Source organism: Hyperolius riggenbachi, chromosome 8 (assembly GCF_040937935.1).
Source record: "Hyperolius riggenbachi isolate aHypRig1 chromosome 8, aHypRig1.pri, whole genome shotgun sequence".
Lineage (NCBI taxonomy): Eukaryota > Metazoa > Chordata > Amphibia > Anura > Hyperoliidae > Hyperolius > Hyperolius riggenbachi.
In genome coordinates, this window is record NC_090653.1 from 23,552,280 (window position 1) to 23,568,835 (window position 16,556).

The following is a 16,556-nucleotide window of genomic DNA, read 5'->3' on the forward strand; positions in this document are numbered from 1 at the left end:
CAAAGTCTATGTAAGCTCTTTGGAAAACTCCACCTGCGTTGCCACCAATTAGGCCGCGGCTGCCAAGCTGGGGGCGGGCCGCACCAATGCAGATGTAGGGAGGCCGAACCTCAGCGGAAATTTGGAAAAAAAAAAACCTTCACCTATTTTTGTTTGTTCATTTATCCCAGAGTAAAATGCACTTTAAATTATTTTTTCCCATGTTCCTGTCACTGAAGGCAGTACAGTGTACTGTAGGCAGTAGAAATATGACAGATCTGACAGATTTCAGACCAGTCCATCTCCTCATAGAGGGCTCTGAAGTATTACTTTGTTTTTCGAAAGCACTCCCTGGATGGCAGTTGTGCTGTCTAAGTGCCAGAACGATGTGCACAGGAGGAGAATGGCTTTCTAGCACCATTGTAATGCTGGGAACACATGATACGTTTTGCCATTCGATAGATGCGCTCGATTGATAAATTAAAACACATACCTTTTAGCAGCATTTGAAAATCTTAGAACATTCTGAGGATCTTATACTGTCTGTGCTCCACACTGATAAGATGGCCTTCACTTCCTGCCCTCTATAAATCCAGGAAATGAGACGGAATCTCTGTAGCAGTGACACAAACAACAACTGTAGCAGTAACACCTCACTCTAAACACAGCTAAATAAAAAGTTTCAGCTGGAATTATTTTTTTTTTTTACCTCTAACACAAATGATGGTTTAGCCTTTAGAACTGTGAGTTGTGGTCGAAAGTTGGCGTTGTGCTTATTTTTACAATTTGCTTTTGTTTCTTACAGTCGAACCACTGATTGCCCACCATGAGCGAAGACTTGGACTGTCGATTCAGCAACCTGACGGAAGACCAGATCACCATCCTTGACCAGGTCCTGTCTGAGGTGACGGCCATCCATGGCCGGGGTAACTTCCCCACCTTGGAGGTAAAGCCAAAGGACATCATCCGAGTGGTGAAGGAACAACTGGTTCGAAAGAACATCGACATAAGAGACATTCGGCTAAACGGCTCTACCGCTAGTCACATCCTCATGCAACAAAACGGGACCAGCTGTAAAGACCTGGACATCATTTTTGGAGTTGAGCTTCCAGAAGAAGCAGCTTTCCAAACAGTGAAGGAAATAGTCCTCGACTCCCTTCTTGATTTCCTTCCAAAATGTGTCAACAAAGAAAAGATCACAGCTCTGACCATGAATGAGGCCTATGTCCAGAAAATGGTGAAGGTCTCCACCGACCACGACCGCTGGAGCTTAATCTCCTTGTCCAACAACAGTGGGAAGAACGTTGAGCTGAAGTTCGTTCATTGTTTAAGGCGACAGTTTGAGTTTAGCGTTGACTCTTTTCAGATTATCTTGGATTCTATCCTAAATGTTTACGCAGATCAAGAGGATGAATTAACTCCAGACTCCTACCCGACCATCGTGGCCGAGAGCATGTATGGGGACTTTGACGAGGCTATGGAGCACTTGCGGTGCAAACTAATTTCCACCAGGAATCCAGAGGAGATTCGGGGAGGGGGTCTTCTCAAATACAGCAACCTCTTGGTGCGTGATTACAAGCCGACCAGCGAGCCGGAGATCAAGTCCTTGGAGCGTTATATGTGCTCCAGGTTCTTCATCGACTTTCCGGACGTAGCAGAACAGCAGAGGAAAATCGAGTCTTATTTGCGTAACCATTTTATCGGCGAGGAGAAGAGCAAGTACGACTACCTGATGACTCTGCGTTCGGTGGTCAACGAGAGCACGGTGTGTCTTATGGGACATGAGCGTAGACAGACGCTCAACATGATCACCATCCTGGCTCTGAAAGTCCTCGGGGAACAAAACATCATTCCAAATACGGCAAATGTTACCTGCTACTACCAGCCCGCGCCTTACCTAAGCGACAGAAACTTCAGTAACTACTACATACCCCACGGCCAGACTTTCTTCTACCACACCTACCAGTTCCCCATACACATGCAGAGTGGGCTGGTTTAGTGCCCCCCCTTGTGGTGACATATCAGTGAAATAAAGACCTGAGTAAGAGCAAATGGAAAAAACAAAACTCTCTTGTAAAACAACTACATGTTGTACAAAGTGTCACTTTACGTAAATACTGAAGTATTTATCAATCTGGCCGTAACGTTTGTCGCTAAAGTCTATTTAGTCTGTCCAAAGCGTTACTTGTTGACCCGCTGTGCTATGAAAAACGTCTATATCGATACTGTGATCTAAAAAAAACAAAAATGACTTGTTTTCTGCAAAAAAAATGATGAAATACTTTATTCTTCTATGACTAGAGTAGTGCCAATGTTGATGTGCCATACAGGGGAGACCAAACGGGTTCTTACAAGGTCCATACTGTGCTTAGAATATTTTTTTTAAAGGCGTTTGCTAAATATCGATATCATGGATCTGTCCAGGATGGGGGGGCGGGGGAGGTTTGTTTATACCGATCGGAATGAAGCTACACGCAGGAATCAGTTTGCCATGCAGGATTTGGTTGTTTGGCTGACGTAGAGTTGGCGCTATGGGTTGTTTCTTGACCAAAACTGAGAGCTAAAGATGATTGGTCGGAGGCAGTGGCATAACTACAATTCATGCCCCGCCCCACAGCAAAACTTTCATGGCCTCCCCTCCCCCCCAATCAGGGGTGCCTCTAGCCATTTTGTCACTCCAGGCGAGAAAACCTGTAGCACCCCCCCATCCCATGGCGTTTCACCAGAAAATACACATAGGCAGGGCTCCCCCCCACCTTCTCATAGCCCTCATACCTGTCTGCACCTATAAGAAAAAAAGCATATATGCACAAAGGGGGACAGAAGGAGGCACAAATGGGGGACAGAAGATGGCAGAAGGGGATGTAAGGAGGCACATGGAGACAGGAGGCACAAAGGGGCACAGAAGGATGACGGGGACAGAGGAAGGCGCAGAGGATAAAGGAGGCACATGGAGACAGGAGGCACAAAGGGAGACAGGAGGCCGAGTGGGACTGAAGGAGGAACATGGGGGCAGAGGTAGCAGAAGGGGACAAATAAAGGCAAAGGGGACATAAGGAGGCATAAAGGGGCACAGAAGGAGGCAGAGGTGGCACAGGGGGACGGAAGGAGGCACAGGGAGACAGGATGCACAAAGGGAAATACAAGGTCAGACATGGCACAAGAGACTGAAGGGGGAAAGAAGGGTGCACAAGGCACAGAGATGGCAGCTGCCTGCAACTTACGGGGAGTGGGGCTTAGTCCGAGGTGGGGTTAATCCAGCAACATGGCGCCCTCCAGGACCAATGGCACTCCAGGCAATGGCCTGTACTGCCTATGCCTAGAGACGCCCCTGCGCCCAATGTTCACACCCCTTCCCTTGATGCCCTTCACGGCCTTGGGGCCCATCTCACAAGGGTCATAAAACAAGTGTGGCCATCATGATTCTTCACACCCATAACAAGTGTGGCCACAAAACCACCAGGATCAGAAAAAGGGGAGGTTAGTAGTTGGGCCTCCCCACCTCTGCCCCCCCCCCCTGTAGTTGCAGGAGCTGCTCCACCCTAATTACACCCCCGCTACAGGGAGACACTCAACCAATTAGCTTCTGGCCAAAAATACGTGTGGGCCGTCCGGGAGCCACACAGCCTAGTCTTGCCAGTGAATAAATACAACTCGCATTGTGATTGGTCTGTAGAGATCCTAACGTGATTTTGGCAGCATGCTAAATGATGAAATGCTTTTCACCCGCATGACTAACTAGATTTCCACAGAGGGATTGTAGCGAGGACTCCAAAAACCGGACAAAGACGGCAGCTTTAGCTCTCAGTGCAGTAAGGCAGGGAGAAGGGGTCACAGTCAAGCCACCTCAGACAACCCACCGTGCCCTAGGCACCTGCCTGTGGTGCCTTGTGTCTGATTAAAGTGAATTCTGTTCAATTCTCAGATCATTATTGTGTACGATTATCAGGAATTTATGTGCTCTACAATGTTTACATGTAATATGAACGAGATGGTGCATGGAGGGTGGGGGGAGGTATTTTTGTACGCACAGCTCTATTTCCTGCTTGGGCCATAGGAGACTGTAGGATGCTGGCTTTAACTCTTTATCACCCTTTATGTGGATTGCATTGTTACTGGTGCTCCTATAGGCAGTGAATTGCTATAATTGGGTCTATGAGGCTTTCAGATCAACCTTTGCAGAGCAGACTGTTTGGGATGCCATTGCTCAGGAGCGTAACAATAGACTCTGCAAGGGCTGCAGCTGCAGGGTGGCCCAGAAGCCAGAGGGGGCTCTGTATTGAGAGTGACAACTAAGGGCAATGAGAGAAAAAGCTTTCTGCTCTCTGCACAATTGTTGTAATGACTGCATCTGCTCAGCCACTGATAATGAATCATACAAAGTTTTGTAAACAAAGATTTGTAGACAGCCCCTATTCAGTGTGTAGGGGGACAGGGGGGGGGGGGGGGCAGTGATTTCTAGTTAGGCCCCTGCCATTGCTGATTATAAAGGAGCAAGCTCTAGGGCTCGGATCAGGAACCCAACATCACAACTTGACCAGCCTTTTGTTACAGAACAAACGTGCCACTGGGAATGTCACTGAAGTTGGCCTTCTCTGGTTGCTTATTTCCAGGCAGAGACTTGCTGGGGAGGGGATAGCAGCCCTGGAGATTGAAACTTTAAAAAAAAAAGTTCACAAACCCGAAAATGATTTTAATAATCGCTTTTTGTAATTGAATTTCTGGCGATGGAAAAGTACAGCACCGCCCCCTTCTGAAAGTGCTCCCGCCTCCACCATAACTCCTGATAGGCTACATACAGTATGTGAGATTTCACGCCAGTGTCCCCTAGTCAAACTGTGAGCCTCTCTCCATGCCAGCCAATAGGGATGATCCATGAGATGCAAATATTTCCAGGTTCATGCAGATTTATGTAAATTTCTATGCAAATATATGCAGCTTGAAAATAGACCAATGAAGTCCCACCCCTTGGTGGATTTTGAAGCTGCATATATTTGCATAATAATTTACATAAATCTGCATGAACTCAGAAATATTTGCATCTCATGTATCATCCTTACCAGCCAACAACTTGTGTATTCTCACCAGCAGGGGGAGCTCTGTTGTGTTGCAAAGCTTACAAAGTTCCACCAACCAGGAAAGGAGAAAGGCCAAGGTGATACTGATGACACCACCAGAATTTCCAAGAGAAAGTCAAATCCAGCAGGGGGGAGGAACCTCTGTGGCAGGTGTGCAGAGCAGGGGTCTCAGAAAAGCAGAGATCTCCCCACCAGAGTCCCCAACAGATAGATACATCCAGCAGGGGAGAGAAACCTCTGTGGCAGGTGTGCAGAGCTGGGGTCTCAGGAAAGCAGAGATCTCCCCACCAGAGTCCCCAGCAGATAGACAAATCCAGCGGGGGGGGGGGGGGGGGGGTAAACTGACAGGTGTGCAGAGCTTGGATCTCACCTGGGCAGAGATCTCAAAACCAGAACCCCCAAAAGACAGACCTATTTACTTTAAACAGTATGGCCTAGTGCACACCAAAAACCGCTAGCAGATCCGCAAAATGCTAGCAGATTTTGAAACGCTTTTTCTTCTTTTTTCTGCAGCGTTTCAGCTAGCGTTTTGCGGTTTTGTGTAGCGGTTTTGGTATAGTAGATTTCATGTATTGTTACAGTAAAGCTGTTACTGAACAGCTACTGTAACAAAAAACGCCTGGCAAACCGCTCTGAAGTGCCGTTTTTCAGAGCGGTTTGCGGTTTTCCTATACTTAACATTGAGGCAGAAACGCATCCGCAATCCAAAATCTGCAGCAGCCCGGGAGTATGCGTTTCTGCAAAACGCCTCCCGCTCTGGTGTGCACCAGCCCATTGAAATACATTACCCTAGCGGATCCGCACCCGCAAGCAGATCGCAAACCGCAGCGGAAACGCTCCGGTGTGCACTAGGCCTATCAGTTGCCTGGCAGTCCTGCTTATCCCTTAGGCTGCAGCGGGGCTGGTTTAAGAGGCCCTGTGGCCCTGGGGCAAACAGTAGCATTGGGCCCCCCCCCCTGCGCAAAGCTCCCCCGCCATTACCCCTCTGCTCCCCGGGGCCCTGTAAGTATAATAGCAGCCATAATTACCAGCCAGTCCCGACGGGTGAGCGGACGGCCAGCGGCTGCACTCTGAGGCACGCTGTCTTCCTCCTACTCTATGACCCGGTGTGTGTTGTTTATACATGACCGCTGCCTGCCCGCTCACCCGCTGGGACTGACAGGTAATTATGGCTGCTATTATACTTACAGGGCCCCGGGGAGCAGGCAGCATATAGCAGGGTTGGCGGTGTGGGGGCCCCAGCAGAGGTCAGGGCCCCAGGGCAATTGCCCCCTTTGCCTCTATGGCAGCGCCGGCCCTGGGATGCAGTAGTGTCTGAATCACACACCTGAAACAATCATGTAGCTAATTCAGTCTGACTTCAGTCAGAGCACCTGATCTGCATGCTTGTTCAGGGTCTATGACTAAAAGTATTAGAGGCAGTCATCAGCAGGGCTGCCAGGCAATGTGCATTGTTTAAAAGGACATAAATATGGCAGTCTTCATCTCCCTCTCATATCAAGTGTCCTTTAACATGTATTTATGGAGGTACTTTGTGGTCTGTGCCTCTTTGTGATCTTTGATGCTCCTCATTTTGTGGGTCCCCATCAATCTCTCCATTCTCTTCCATCTCCCTCTATTGTTTCCCAGATAAATTCCCAGCATGCTTTGCCGCCTCCCTTGTTGTACTGTGCTGGGAATACACCTGTCCTTTCTATAGAGGGCGCCAGTCCTTTGGGGCTACTTATTGTAGCTGAGAGAGCTCTCTTATTAAGAGTCAAAATGCGGGATCAGTTATTTTTAAAGCACACCTGAAGTGAGAGGGATACGGAGGCTGACATAGTTATTTCTTTTCTTGCTGATCTCTTTGGCTGCAGTAGTGTCTGAATCACACACCAGAAACAAGCATGCAGCTAACCCAGTCAAAGAAACATCTGATCGGCATGCTTGTTCAGGGGCTATGGCTAAAAGCATCAGAGGCAAAGGCTCAGCAGGACAGCCAGGCAATATGGATTGTTTAAAGATAAATAAATATGGCAGCCTCTGTGTCCCTCTCACTTTGGCTTCCCTGTAAGTCAGGGGTCTCAAACTCAATTTACCTGGGGGGCCGCAGGAGGCAAAGTCAGGATGAGGCTGGGCCGCATAAGGAATTTCACAATCGCGGTGCATCGCCGCCTCTGCCCGCCCCTCTCACTCTTCCTTCACAGAGAGGGGCGGGGAGAGGCGGCGATCCGTGCGGCGATTGACGTCAGGAGGGGCAGAGCTGAAGCTGAAAGCTCTGCCCCTTCCAGGAAATGCCGGCGGATTGCCCCCCGGGCGATTTGGGGGCTCTGCAGCCCTCGTTTAGCGGCGGGGATGCGGCGGATTAATTGGGAGCACTGAAGCGAACTATAAGGAAGCTTTTGCCGGCGAGGGCCACAAAATATTGTATCGAGGGCCGCAAATGGCCCGAGGGCCGCAAATGGCCCGCGGGCCGCGAGTTTGAGACCCCTGCTGTAAGTGAATTGTCATCTGTGATGCCCCCTCCTCCTCTCCGTAGCGTCACTGGGTCATTTTTATGGCGTATTTTCCAAACTCTGTCCGCAGTTACAATATTTTTCTCAGATGCGATCATTTGACTAAACTTTTTGACAATCAAATTGTACAGAAAAGCCTGCAGTATGTGGACAAAATCGTTGTGAAACGAATCTATGATCGATCGGAATACAGAATTTTGTCTATCGGAATGTTGGATTTTACGATAGTATCTGAAGAAAGAAAGGGTCCCAATAGAACCGTTTATGGGAAAAATCAATAATGACCTTCTGATTACTTACTTAAATCTGATTGAATGATCACATCTGAGGAAATATTGTATCATGTATGGGCCCCTGTAGTTTGTGGACTTTTTGAGGACCATTTTTGGCCAATCTTCTGGGTCCAGAACATTCTTTCAGGTCCGTTTACCAAAGACAAGCTTTTCATTCTGCCACTAAAGTGCCTGCGATAGATCATATTTATCAACTACCTGCATTATTTAAGAAGAACTCTGCCCAGAATGATCCCTGCCTCTCCCGGCAGCAGAACCCTGGTATATGTATGCATGTATATCCCGGTATATGTATAGGTATAACAGCTGCAGCTCTTCCTGTAAATACAATTAGGTCCACAATAACTAAATCCTCAGCACAGCCTATAGATGAGCAGAAAATCCTCATAACATGTAAATCTCATCCTGGAAGCCTTAGAAATAAATGGTCTATTGAATAGTCTATTCGCTGCTAGTGGTGATGGTAAGAAAACTGCAAGCTAATTGATTAATGGCTAGGGGAAGTGGTTTTGATTCGCTAGCACAACTTCCACTTTTTGGGTCAGTGGACATATTTGCATGTTGTGGGAATTTTTTGCTCGTCACTGGAATCAAGCCTGAGTCCGAACCCCATGACCAGAGATGGGAAACAAAATGCAAATAAGGCACCCTGGATTTGAGACAGTTAAAAGACCACTATTGTGAAAAATTGTAAGATTCAAAATACATAAATTAAAAATGTACATTTCTCCCAGAATAAAATGCACTATAAACTACCTTTTACCTATGTTGCTGTTGCTGCTATCCTTTACAAATGCTCTGTGTAAATATTGTTCCAATGCAGGTTCCAGGGTTCATGTCAATAAAGGACACCTGAGGCGAAAATAAACTAATGAAATAAATGATTGTATCTATCCTCCTTCTAAAAAATGAATTTTTAAGATATTCCAGTTTTATTTTAGGTTTAAATTTATTTTTTAAGTTTTAACTGTTTTATTTTTTTTTTGCTCAAAGACACATACATTGAAGTATGCCAGAGCTAAAATCTATGAACTATTGACCCTTTTTATCACTTTCTTGCTCTCAGAAGCCATTTTCTGCTAGGAAAGTGTTTTATAGTTGGAATTTCTTATCAGTGAGGGTCAAACTGTAGTCACTTCCTGTCTGAGTCAGGACTGAGTCAGCCACTTACATACCTGATATTTAACTCTTTCAGGCAGAGAAAGAAAAAAAGGAACACAGCATAGTTATTTGTGTGCTAGGTACTGTACATTCACATGTCTATCTCATCATGTCACATGTCACCTCGGGTATCCTTTAAGATATACAGATGTAAACATTTGGAATTAAAGGTAAATATTGGGCATATTGGAGCAGTTAATGAACAGAACTGCAGAGCAATATAAACAACTGGGGAATTTAAACCGAGAGTGACGTCACACAGACTTCTTTTACATCGACTGGAGCCACTTCCTGCTTCTGGGGTTATAGACACACCCCTTGCCACTCCCCCACACTCACTGGCCTATAGTTAGACCTTAAAGCAGTCATGTGAGGAGTTCTGTGTGTGTATGAAAATACCATCTCTGAGAAAGTCAGTATTTGCGTGTTAGATTGTGGAAGATCTAGGAGCAGCTGGCAGGTCATAACTGTTACATACCAGATTAGCATTGAACAAACATTATGTGACCTTCATTGACCAGTGAAAAGGCAGAGAATTCAACTCAATATAGCTTGGTGAGAAGGAGGCGGGGCAAAAGATAGGCAGCCTAGAAGCAACCCCATAAGAGGAGGGGCCTGTGGTAGCTTTAAGTGCAGCCTCTCTGGCTCGAAGGAATTGGGAACGGAACCTTCAGACTCATATGATACTAGCCAACATATCAACTGAAAAATGTTATATATATATATATATATATATAACGTTTATTAGGAATGGTTTTAGCTTTGGGAGGGGGAGAGATGTTAAAGCCACTACCCTCCTATGGCACAGCAGGGGTGAGCGATACACAAGAGGGTGAGTCTACTTTGTAAATCTTTTAATAGGTGAAACATTTCCTATATAATATGTTGTATGTTTGTCTGGAACTGCTCTGTAAACAATTTGGTTAGATCTGGCCAAGAAATGTATTTGTAGAAAATGCCAAAGGCTGATGGACCTCAGCCAACTTGTGTACCACATGTTGTCACCTTTTGGGGTGGGGGAAGGTTTCCAGAGATGGTGCAGGTTCTTGAGTGTGATGGAAACTCCTGAGATGAATGGAAGCTTCTGGGATGGATAAGGGCTCCTAGGTGTGGAGGAGGTGCCTGGGTTTGGAGGAGGTGCCTAGGTTTGGTGGAGACTCCTGGGAAGTATGGAGGCTTCTGGGATGAGTGAGGGCTCCTAGGTTTGGAGGAGGTGTCTAGGTTTAGTGGAGGCTCCTGGGAAGCATGAAGGATCATGGGATGGATGGAGGCTTCTGGGAGGGATGAGGGCTTTTAGGTTTGGTGGAGGTGCCTGGGTTTGGTGGAGGCTTCTGGGAAGGATGGAGAACCATGGGAGGGATGGAGGCTTTTGAGATGGATGAAGGAACTTAGGTTTGATGGAGGCTTCTGGGAAGGATGGAGAACCATGGATGGATGAGGGCTCCTAGGTTTAGTGGAGGTGCCTAGGTTTGGTGGAGGCTCCTGGGAAGGATGGAGGACCATAGATGGATGAGGGCTCCTAGGTTTGGTGGAGGTGCCTAGGTTTGGTGGAAGGTCCTGGGAAGGGTGGAGGACGATGAGATGGATGGAGGCTTCTGGGATGTATGAGGGAGGGTTCCTATGTTTGGTGGAGGTGCTTAGGTTTGGTGGAGGCTCCTGGAAAGGGTGGAGGACGATGAGATGGATGGAGGCTTCTGGGATGGATGAGGGTTCCTATGTTTGGTGGAGGTGCCTAGGTTTGGTGGAGGCTCCTGGGAAGGGTGGAGGACGATGAGATGGATGGAGGCTTCTGGGATGGATGAGGGCTCCTAGGTTTGGTGGACATGCCTAGGTTTGGTGGAAACTACAATTGAAGAGAAATCGAGAGCCCAATATGGTGTAGTATGTCAAGACAGATTGAATAATTGAGACAGTGAGATGGTAATACTCACAGGCCTCAATTCACTAAGCTTTATCAAACAGTTTATCAAACGTTTTAAAATTAACCTCATGGGTAAAATCTCATTTTGAACTCACTAAGGTGTTATAGATTTATTGAACGTTTTATCGATAAAACATTCAATACATCTATAACACCTTAGTGAGTTCAAAATGCGATTTTAACCATGAGGTAAATTATCAAACATTTGAATAAAGTGTTTGATAAATCTTAGTGAATTGAGGCCACAAACATGGGTTACCGCTCAGGTAACCACTCAATAGGCAGGTGAGGAGATTAGACCTGTCCTCACTCAGGATTAAGAAGTCGCTCTCTGTAGATAGGAGAAAAAGGGTAGATCACCCCTCCACCTGGGGTGGACTTGAATATACTGGTAGGTGAACAGAGGCGCCAGTAGAATAAAAGTACATACAAATTTTTAAAAAATTGCTGGGAGGAAGTGGTGGACTTGCCTCCGTTAAAGCAGACACCAAGGACTGTGATTAAATAAATAAATACACATTTATTGAAGATACCCCAAGGATGCAACGCGTTTCGCGGGCACAGCCCACTTCTTCAGGCAATAAACAGGGGATAAACAACAGCAATTCTGTTATAGCAAGCAGAGCACCAGAGGTTTTTAAAAAAATGTATGTACTTTTATTCTACTGGCGCCTCTGTTCACCTACCACTAGGTTTGGTGGAGGCTCCTGGGAAGGATGGAGGGCCATGGATGGATGAGGGCTCCTAGGTTTGGTGGACATGCCTAGGTTTGGTGGAGGCTCCTGGGAAGGGTGGAGGACGATAAGATGGATGGAGGCTTCTGGGATGGATGAGGGTTCCTATGTTTGGTGGACATGCCTAGGTTTGGTGGAGGCTCCTGGGAAGGGTGGAGGACGATAAGATGGATGGAGGCTTCTGGGATGGATGAGGGTTCCTATGTTTGGTGGACATGCCTAGGTTTGGTGGAGGCTCCTGGGAAGGATGGAGGACGATAAGATGGATGGAGGCTTCTGGGATGGATGAGGGTTCCTATGTTTGGTGGACATGCCTAGGTTTGGTGGAGGCTCCTGGGAAGGATGGAGGACGATGAGATGGATGGAGGCTTCTGGGATGGATGAGGGCTCCTATGTTTGGTGGAGGTGCCTAGGTTTGGTGGAGGCTCCTGGGAAGGGTGGAGGACGATAAGATGGATGGAGGCTTCTGGGATGGATGAGGGTTCCTAGGTTTGGTGGAGGTGCCTAGGTTTGGTGGAGGCTCCTGGGAAGGGTGGAGGACGATAAGATGGATGGAGGCTTCTGGGGTGAATGAGGGTTCCTATGTTTGGTGGAGGTGCCTAGGTTTGGTGGAGGCTCCTGGGAAGGGTGGAGGACGATAAGATGGATGGAGGCTTCTGGGATGGATGAGGGTTCCTAGGTTTGGTGGAGGTGCCTAGGTTTGGTGGAGGCTCCTGGGAAGGGTGGAGGACGATAAGATGGATGGAGGCTTCTGGGATGGATGAGGGTTCCTATGTTTGGTGGAGGTGCCTAGGTTTGGTGAAGGCTCCAGGGAAGACTGAAGGACCATGGATGGTTGGAGGCACCTGGAAGTGGTGGAGACATATCAGTTGGAAGGACAAACTCTCTCTCTCTCTGTTTTTATGTAGCAGTCACAGCCGCACTTTACCTTTCTGTACAGGAAAGCATCCGTCTCATGTTGTCATATAAAACTCATGATTTATAGAGATGGAAAATAATAAACCTTTACAATGAAACACACCCGTCTGTTGCTTTATTGTCTTCCAATCATGCTATAGAGACATTGCCCAACCCTGAGGATCAACTATCCATGTCACCCACCGCAGCCAATGGGGTGTTCACAATCATCATGTGACCAGAAACGCTGGGACTGGATTGGCTGATGATGATCAAGGCAGATTTATGAACCTTCATTTTCATATTATGGGTTTTCATCCATAAGTTAAAAAATGTATGACATACAGTAGTTACATAGTAACATAGTTATTTGGGTTGAAAAAAGATATACGCCCATCGAGTTCAACCAGAGAACAAAGTACAACACCAGCCTGCTCCCTCACATATCCCTGTTGATCCAGAGGAAGGCAAAAACCCTTACAAGGCATGGTCCAATTAGCCCCAAAAGGGAAAAAATACCTTCCCGACTCCAGATGGCAATCAGATAAAATCCCTGGATCAACATCACTGGGCATTACCTAGTAATTGTAGCCATGGATGTCTTTCAACGCAAGGAAAGCATCGAAGCCCCCTTTAAATGTAGGTATAGAGTTTGCCATAACGACTTCCTGTGGCAATGCATTCCACATCTTAATCACTCTTACTGTAAAGAACCCTTTCCTAAATAAATGGCTAAAACGTTTTTCCTCCATGCGCAGATCATGTCCTCTAGTCCTTTGAGAAGGCCTAGGGACAGCTCATCTGCCAAGCTTTTATATTGCCCTCTGATGTATTTATACATGTTAATTAGATCCCCTCTGAGGCGTCTTTTCTCTAGACTAAATAAACCCAGTTTATCTAACCTTTCTTGGTAAGCGAGACCTTCCATCCCACGTATCAATTTTGTTGCTCGTCTCTGCACCTGCTCTAAAACTGCAATATCTTTCCTGTAATGTGGTGCCCAGAACTGAATTCCATATTCCGGATGTGGCCTTACTAGAGAGTTAAACAGGGGCAATAATATGCATCCCAAAATTTTATTTGCTTTAGCTGCAGTGGCTTGGCATTGAATACGATTTTTTAACTTGTTGTCATTGTCAATGAGTACTCCTAAGTCCTTCTCCAAGTTTGATGTCCCCAACTGTATCCCATTTATTTTGTATGGTGCTAGACCATTGGTACGACCAAAACGCATGACTTTACATTTTTCAACATTGAATTTCATCTGCCATGTATGTGCCGATATAGCCATCCTATCCAGATCCTGTTGCAATATGACACTATCTTCCTGAGAGTTGATGATTCTGCACAATTTTGTATCATCTGCAAAAATAGCAACATTGCTTTCTACTGCATCTACCAGGTCATTAATAAATAAATTGATGAGCACTGGACCCAGTACAGACCCCTGTGGGACCCCACTGCTAACAGTCTCCCATTTTGAGTATGATTCATTGACCACAACTCTTTGTTTTCTGTCCATTAGCCAGTTCCCTATCCATGCACACAGACCCTTCCCCAGTCCTTGCATCCTCAACTTTTGCACCAGACTTTTGTGTGGAACAGTGTCGAAGGCCTTTGCAAAGTCCAAGTATACCACATCTACAGCATTCCCAATATCCACATTAGCGTTCACTACCTCATAAAAGCTGAGCATGTTAGTCAAACAGGACCTGTCTTTAGTAAACAAATGTTGATGCTGAGAAATAAGATTTTTTGTACTATGAAGTCATGTATAGTATCTCTTAGTAACCCCTCAAATAGTTTGCATACAACTAATGTTAAGCTTACAGGTCTATAATTTCCTGGATCTGATTTTTTGCCCTTCTTAAATAATGGGAAAATGTGGGCTGTACGCCAATCCACTGGGACTCTGCCAGTTGAAAGAGAGTCACAAAAGATAAGATAAAGGGGTTTATCTATAACTGAACTTAATTCCCTTAGGACCCGAGGATGCATGCCATCTGGGCCAGGTGCCTTGTCTATTTTTAATTTATTTAGTCTTGCCTTCACTTCTTTCTGCGTTAAGTATTTAATATTACAATTGGAAGATTGAGACTCTTCTACATCTGTAATTTGCCACAGTGATGTTTCCCTTGTGAAGACAGAAGCAAAGAAAGCATTTAATAACTCTGCCTTACCATGGTCATCCACCATTGTTTCCCACCCTCATCTTTTAGGAGTCCAATACAGTCATCCTTTCTTTTTTTAGGGTTGATGTACTTGTAAAACTTTTTTGGGTTAGATTTGATATCCCTAGCGATTTGATTTTCAGCTTCAATCTTTGCCAGCCTAATTTCTTTTTTACAACTTTTATTGCACTCCTTATAAATGCTTAATGCAGCCTCGGTCCCCTCCTGTTTTAGGACCTTATAGGCATTCTTTTTCCCCTTCACTTTATCTCTAACCTTTCTATTCATCCATAGAGGCCTTTTTTTTATTCCTAGACATTTTGTTTCCATATGGGATATACATACTACAATATTGATTGACAATAAGTTTAAAAGCTTGCCATTTCCCTTCAGTGTCCTCCCCTTGTAGTACATTATCCCAGTTCACCACACCTAGTGCCTGTTTGCTTTTCTAAAATTCATAGTTTTAGTGGTCCCACTGCCCGCGGCCTATCAGTCACCAAATATCATGTTGTGATCACTATTTCCCAAATGTTCTTGAACCTGCACATTTGATACATTATCTGGTCTATTAGAAATCAGATCCAGTAACGCATTCCCCCTAGTTGGTTACGTTACCATTTGAGTCAAGTAATTGTCCTGTAGTGCTGCCAGAAATCTGCTGCTTTTACCAGACTGGGTAGCGTCAATACCCCAGTCAATGTCTGGAAAGTTGAAGTCACCCATAACTATGACCTCATTTTTACTTGCAGCTTTGTCAATCTGCTGTAGTAATCGCAGTTCTGCAGCTTCATTAATAAGAGGTGGCCTGTAGCATACCCCAATAAGCAATTGGCAACTTTTATTTCCACCATGAATATTTACCCAAACGGACTCCACATCTTCACAATCTTCCTCCATCTCATCGTTCAGGACAGCTGTAAAAGAGTTCCTAACAAAGAGACAAACCCCTCCACCTTTTTTCCCAGTTCAATCCTTCCTAAACCCATTGTATCACTCTAAATTCACTATCCAGTCATGGCTTTCATCCATCCATGTCTCAGTTATTCCCGCAATGTCATAGTCTTTGTCAATCAGAATGAACTCTAGTTCATCCATTTTATTTGCAGGCTCCTAGCATTGGTTACCATGCACTTCCAATTTTGGTTACATGAAATGGGCTACTTGAAGTTTTACCAACCTCCTTACTCAGTCTTTACACTGTCCCCACCCCTCTCTCCTCCCTCCATAATGTTAGGCTCCCACTGTCTTTTTACCTTATCTTGTCTACATATTAAGACTTTACCCTCTCGCCTCCCCCCAGATCTTAACCCTCCTGGCGGTCTATTAAAAACCGCCAGGGGGCAGCGTAGCCGTTTTTAATTTTTTTAAGGGCTCACTACATGATAGCCGCTGAGCAGCGGCATCCCCCTACCCTCTTCGATCGCCTCCGGACGTCGTCATGGACGTCGTCATGGACGTCGTGACATCTAAGGGAGTCCTGATCCACCCCTCAGCGCTGCCTGGCCCTGATAGGCCAGGCAGTGCACGGGGTATAGGGGGGGGGGGGGGCTCTGCGGCGCGGCGGATAGCGGCGGATCGGCGCGGGGCGGCGGCGATAGGTGTGCTCACGCAGCTAGCAAAGTGCTAGCTGCGTGCAGCAAAAAAAAAAGTTGCGCAAATCGGCCCAGCAGGGCCTGAGAAAACCTCCTGCACGGCTTACCCCGAACTACGAGTTTAAAATCTCATCCAACCGTTTAGCCATCTTCTCCCCCAATGCAGCTGCACCCTCCCCATTAAGGTGCAGCCCATCCCTGCTGTAGAACCTGTAGCCGACTGCAAAGTCTG

The 16,556-nt window shown here is 46.2% G+C and overlaps 1 protein-coding gene across 2 annotated transcripts in view; it reads left to right on the plus strand.

Annotated features, from left to right (window-relative positions):
- Window positions 1–2,061, plus strand: part of TENT5D (terminal nucleotidyltransferase 5D) — a 29,887-nt gene extending 27,826 nt beyond the window's left edge. For both annotated transcript variants that reach the window (XM_068250062.1, XM_068250061.1), the window contains one exon: window positions 785–2,061. In XM_068250062.1, coding sequence (XP_068106163.1) covers window positions 806–1,978 — 1,173 coding nt within the window. In that variant the 5' untranslated portion in view covers window positions 785–805 and the 3' untranslated portion in view covers window positions 1,979–2,061. The remainder of the gene's footprint in view (window positions 1–784) is intronic.
- Window positions 2,062–16,556: the final 14,495 nt, after the last annotated feature.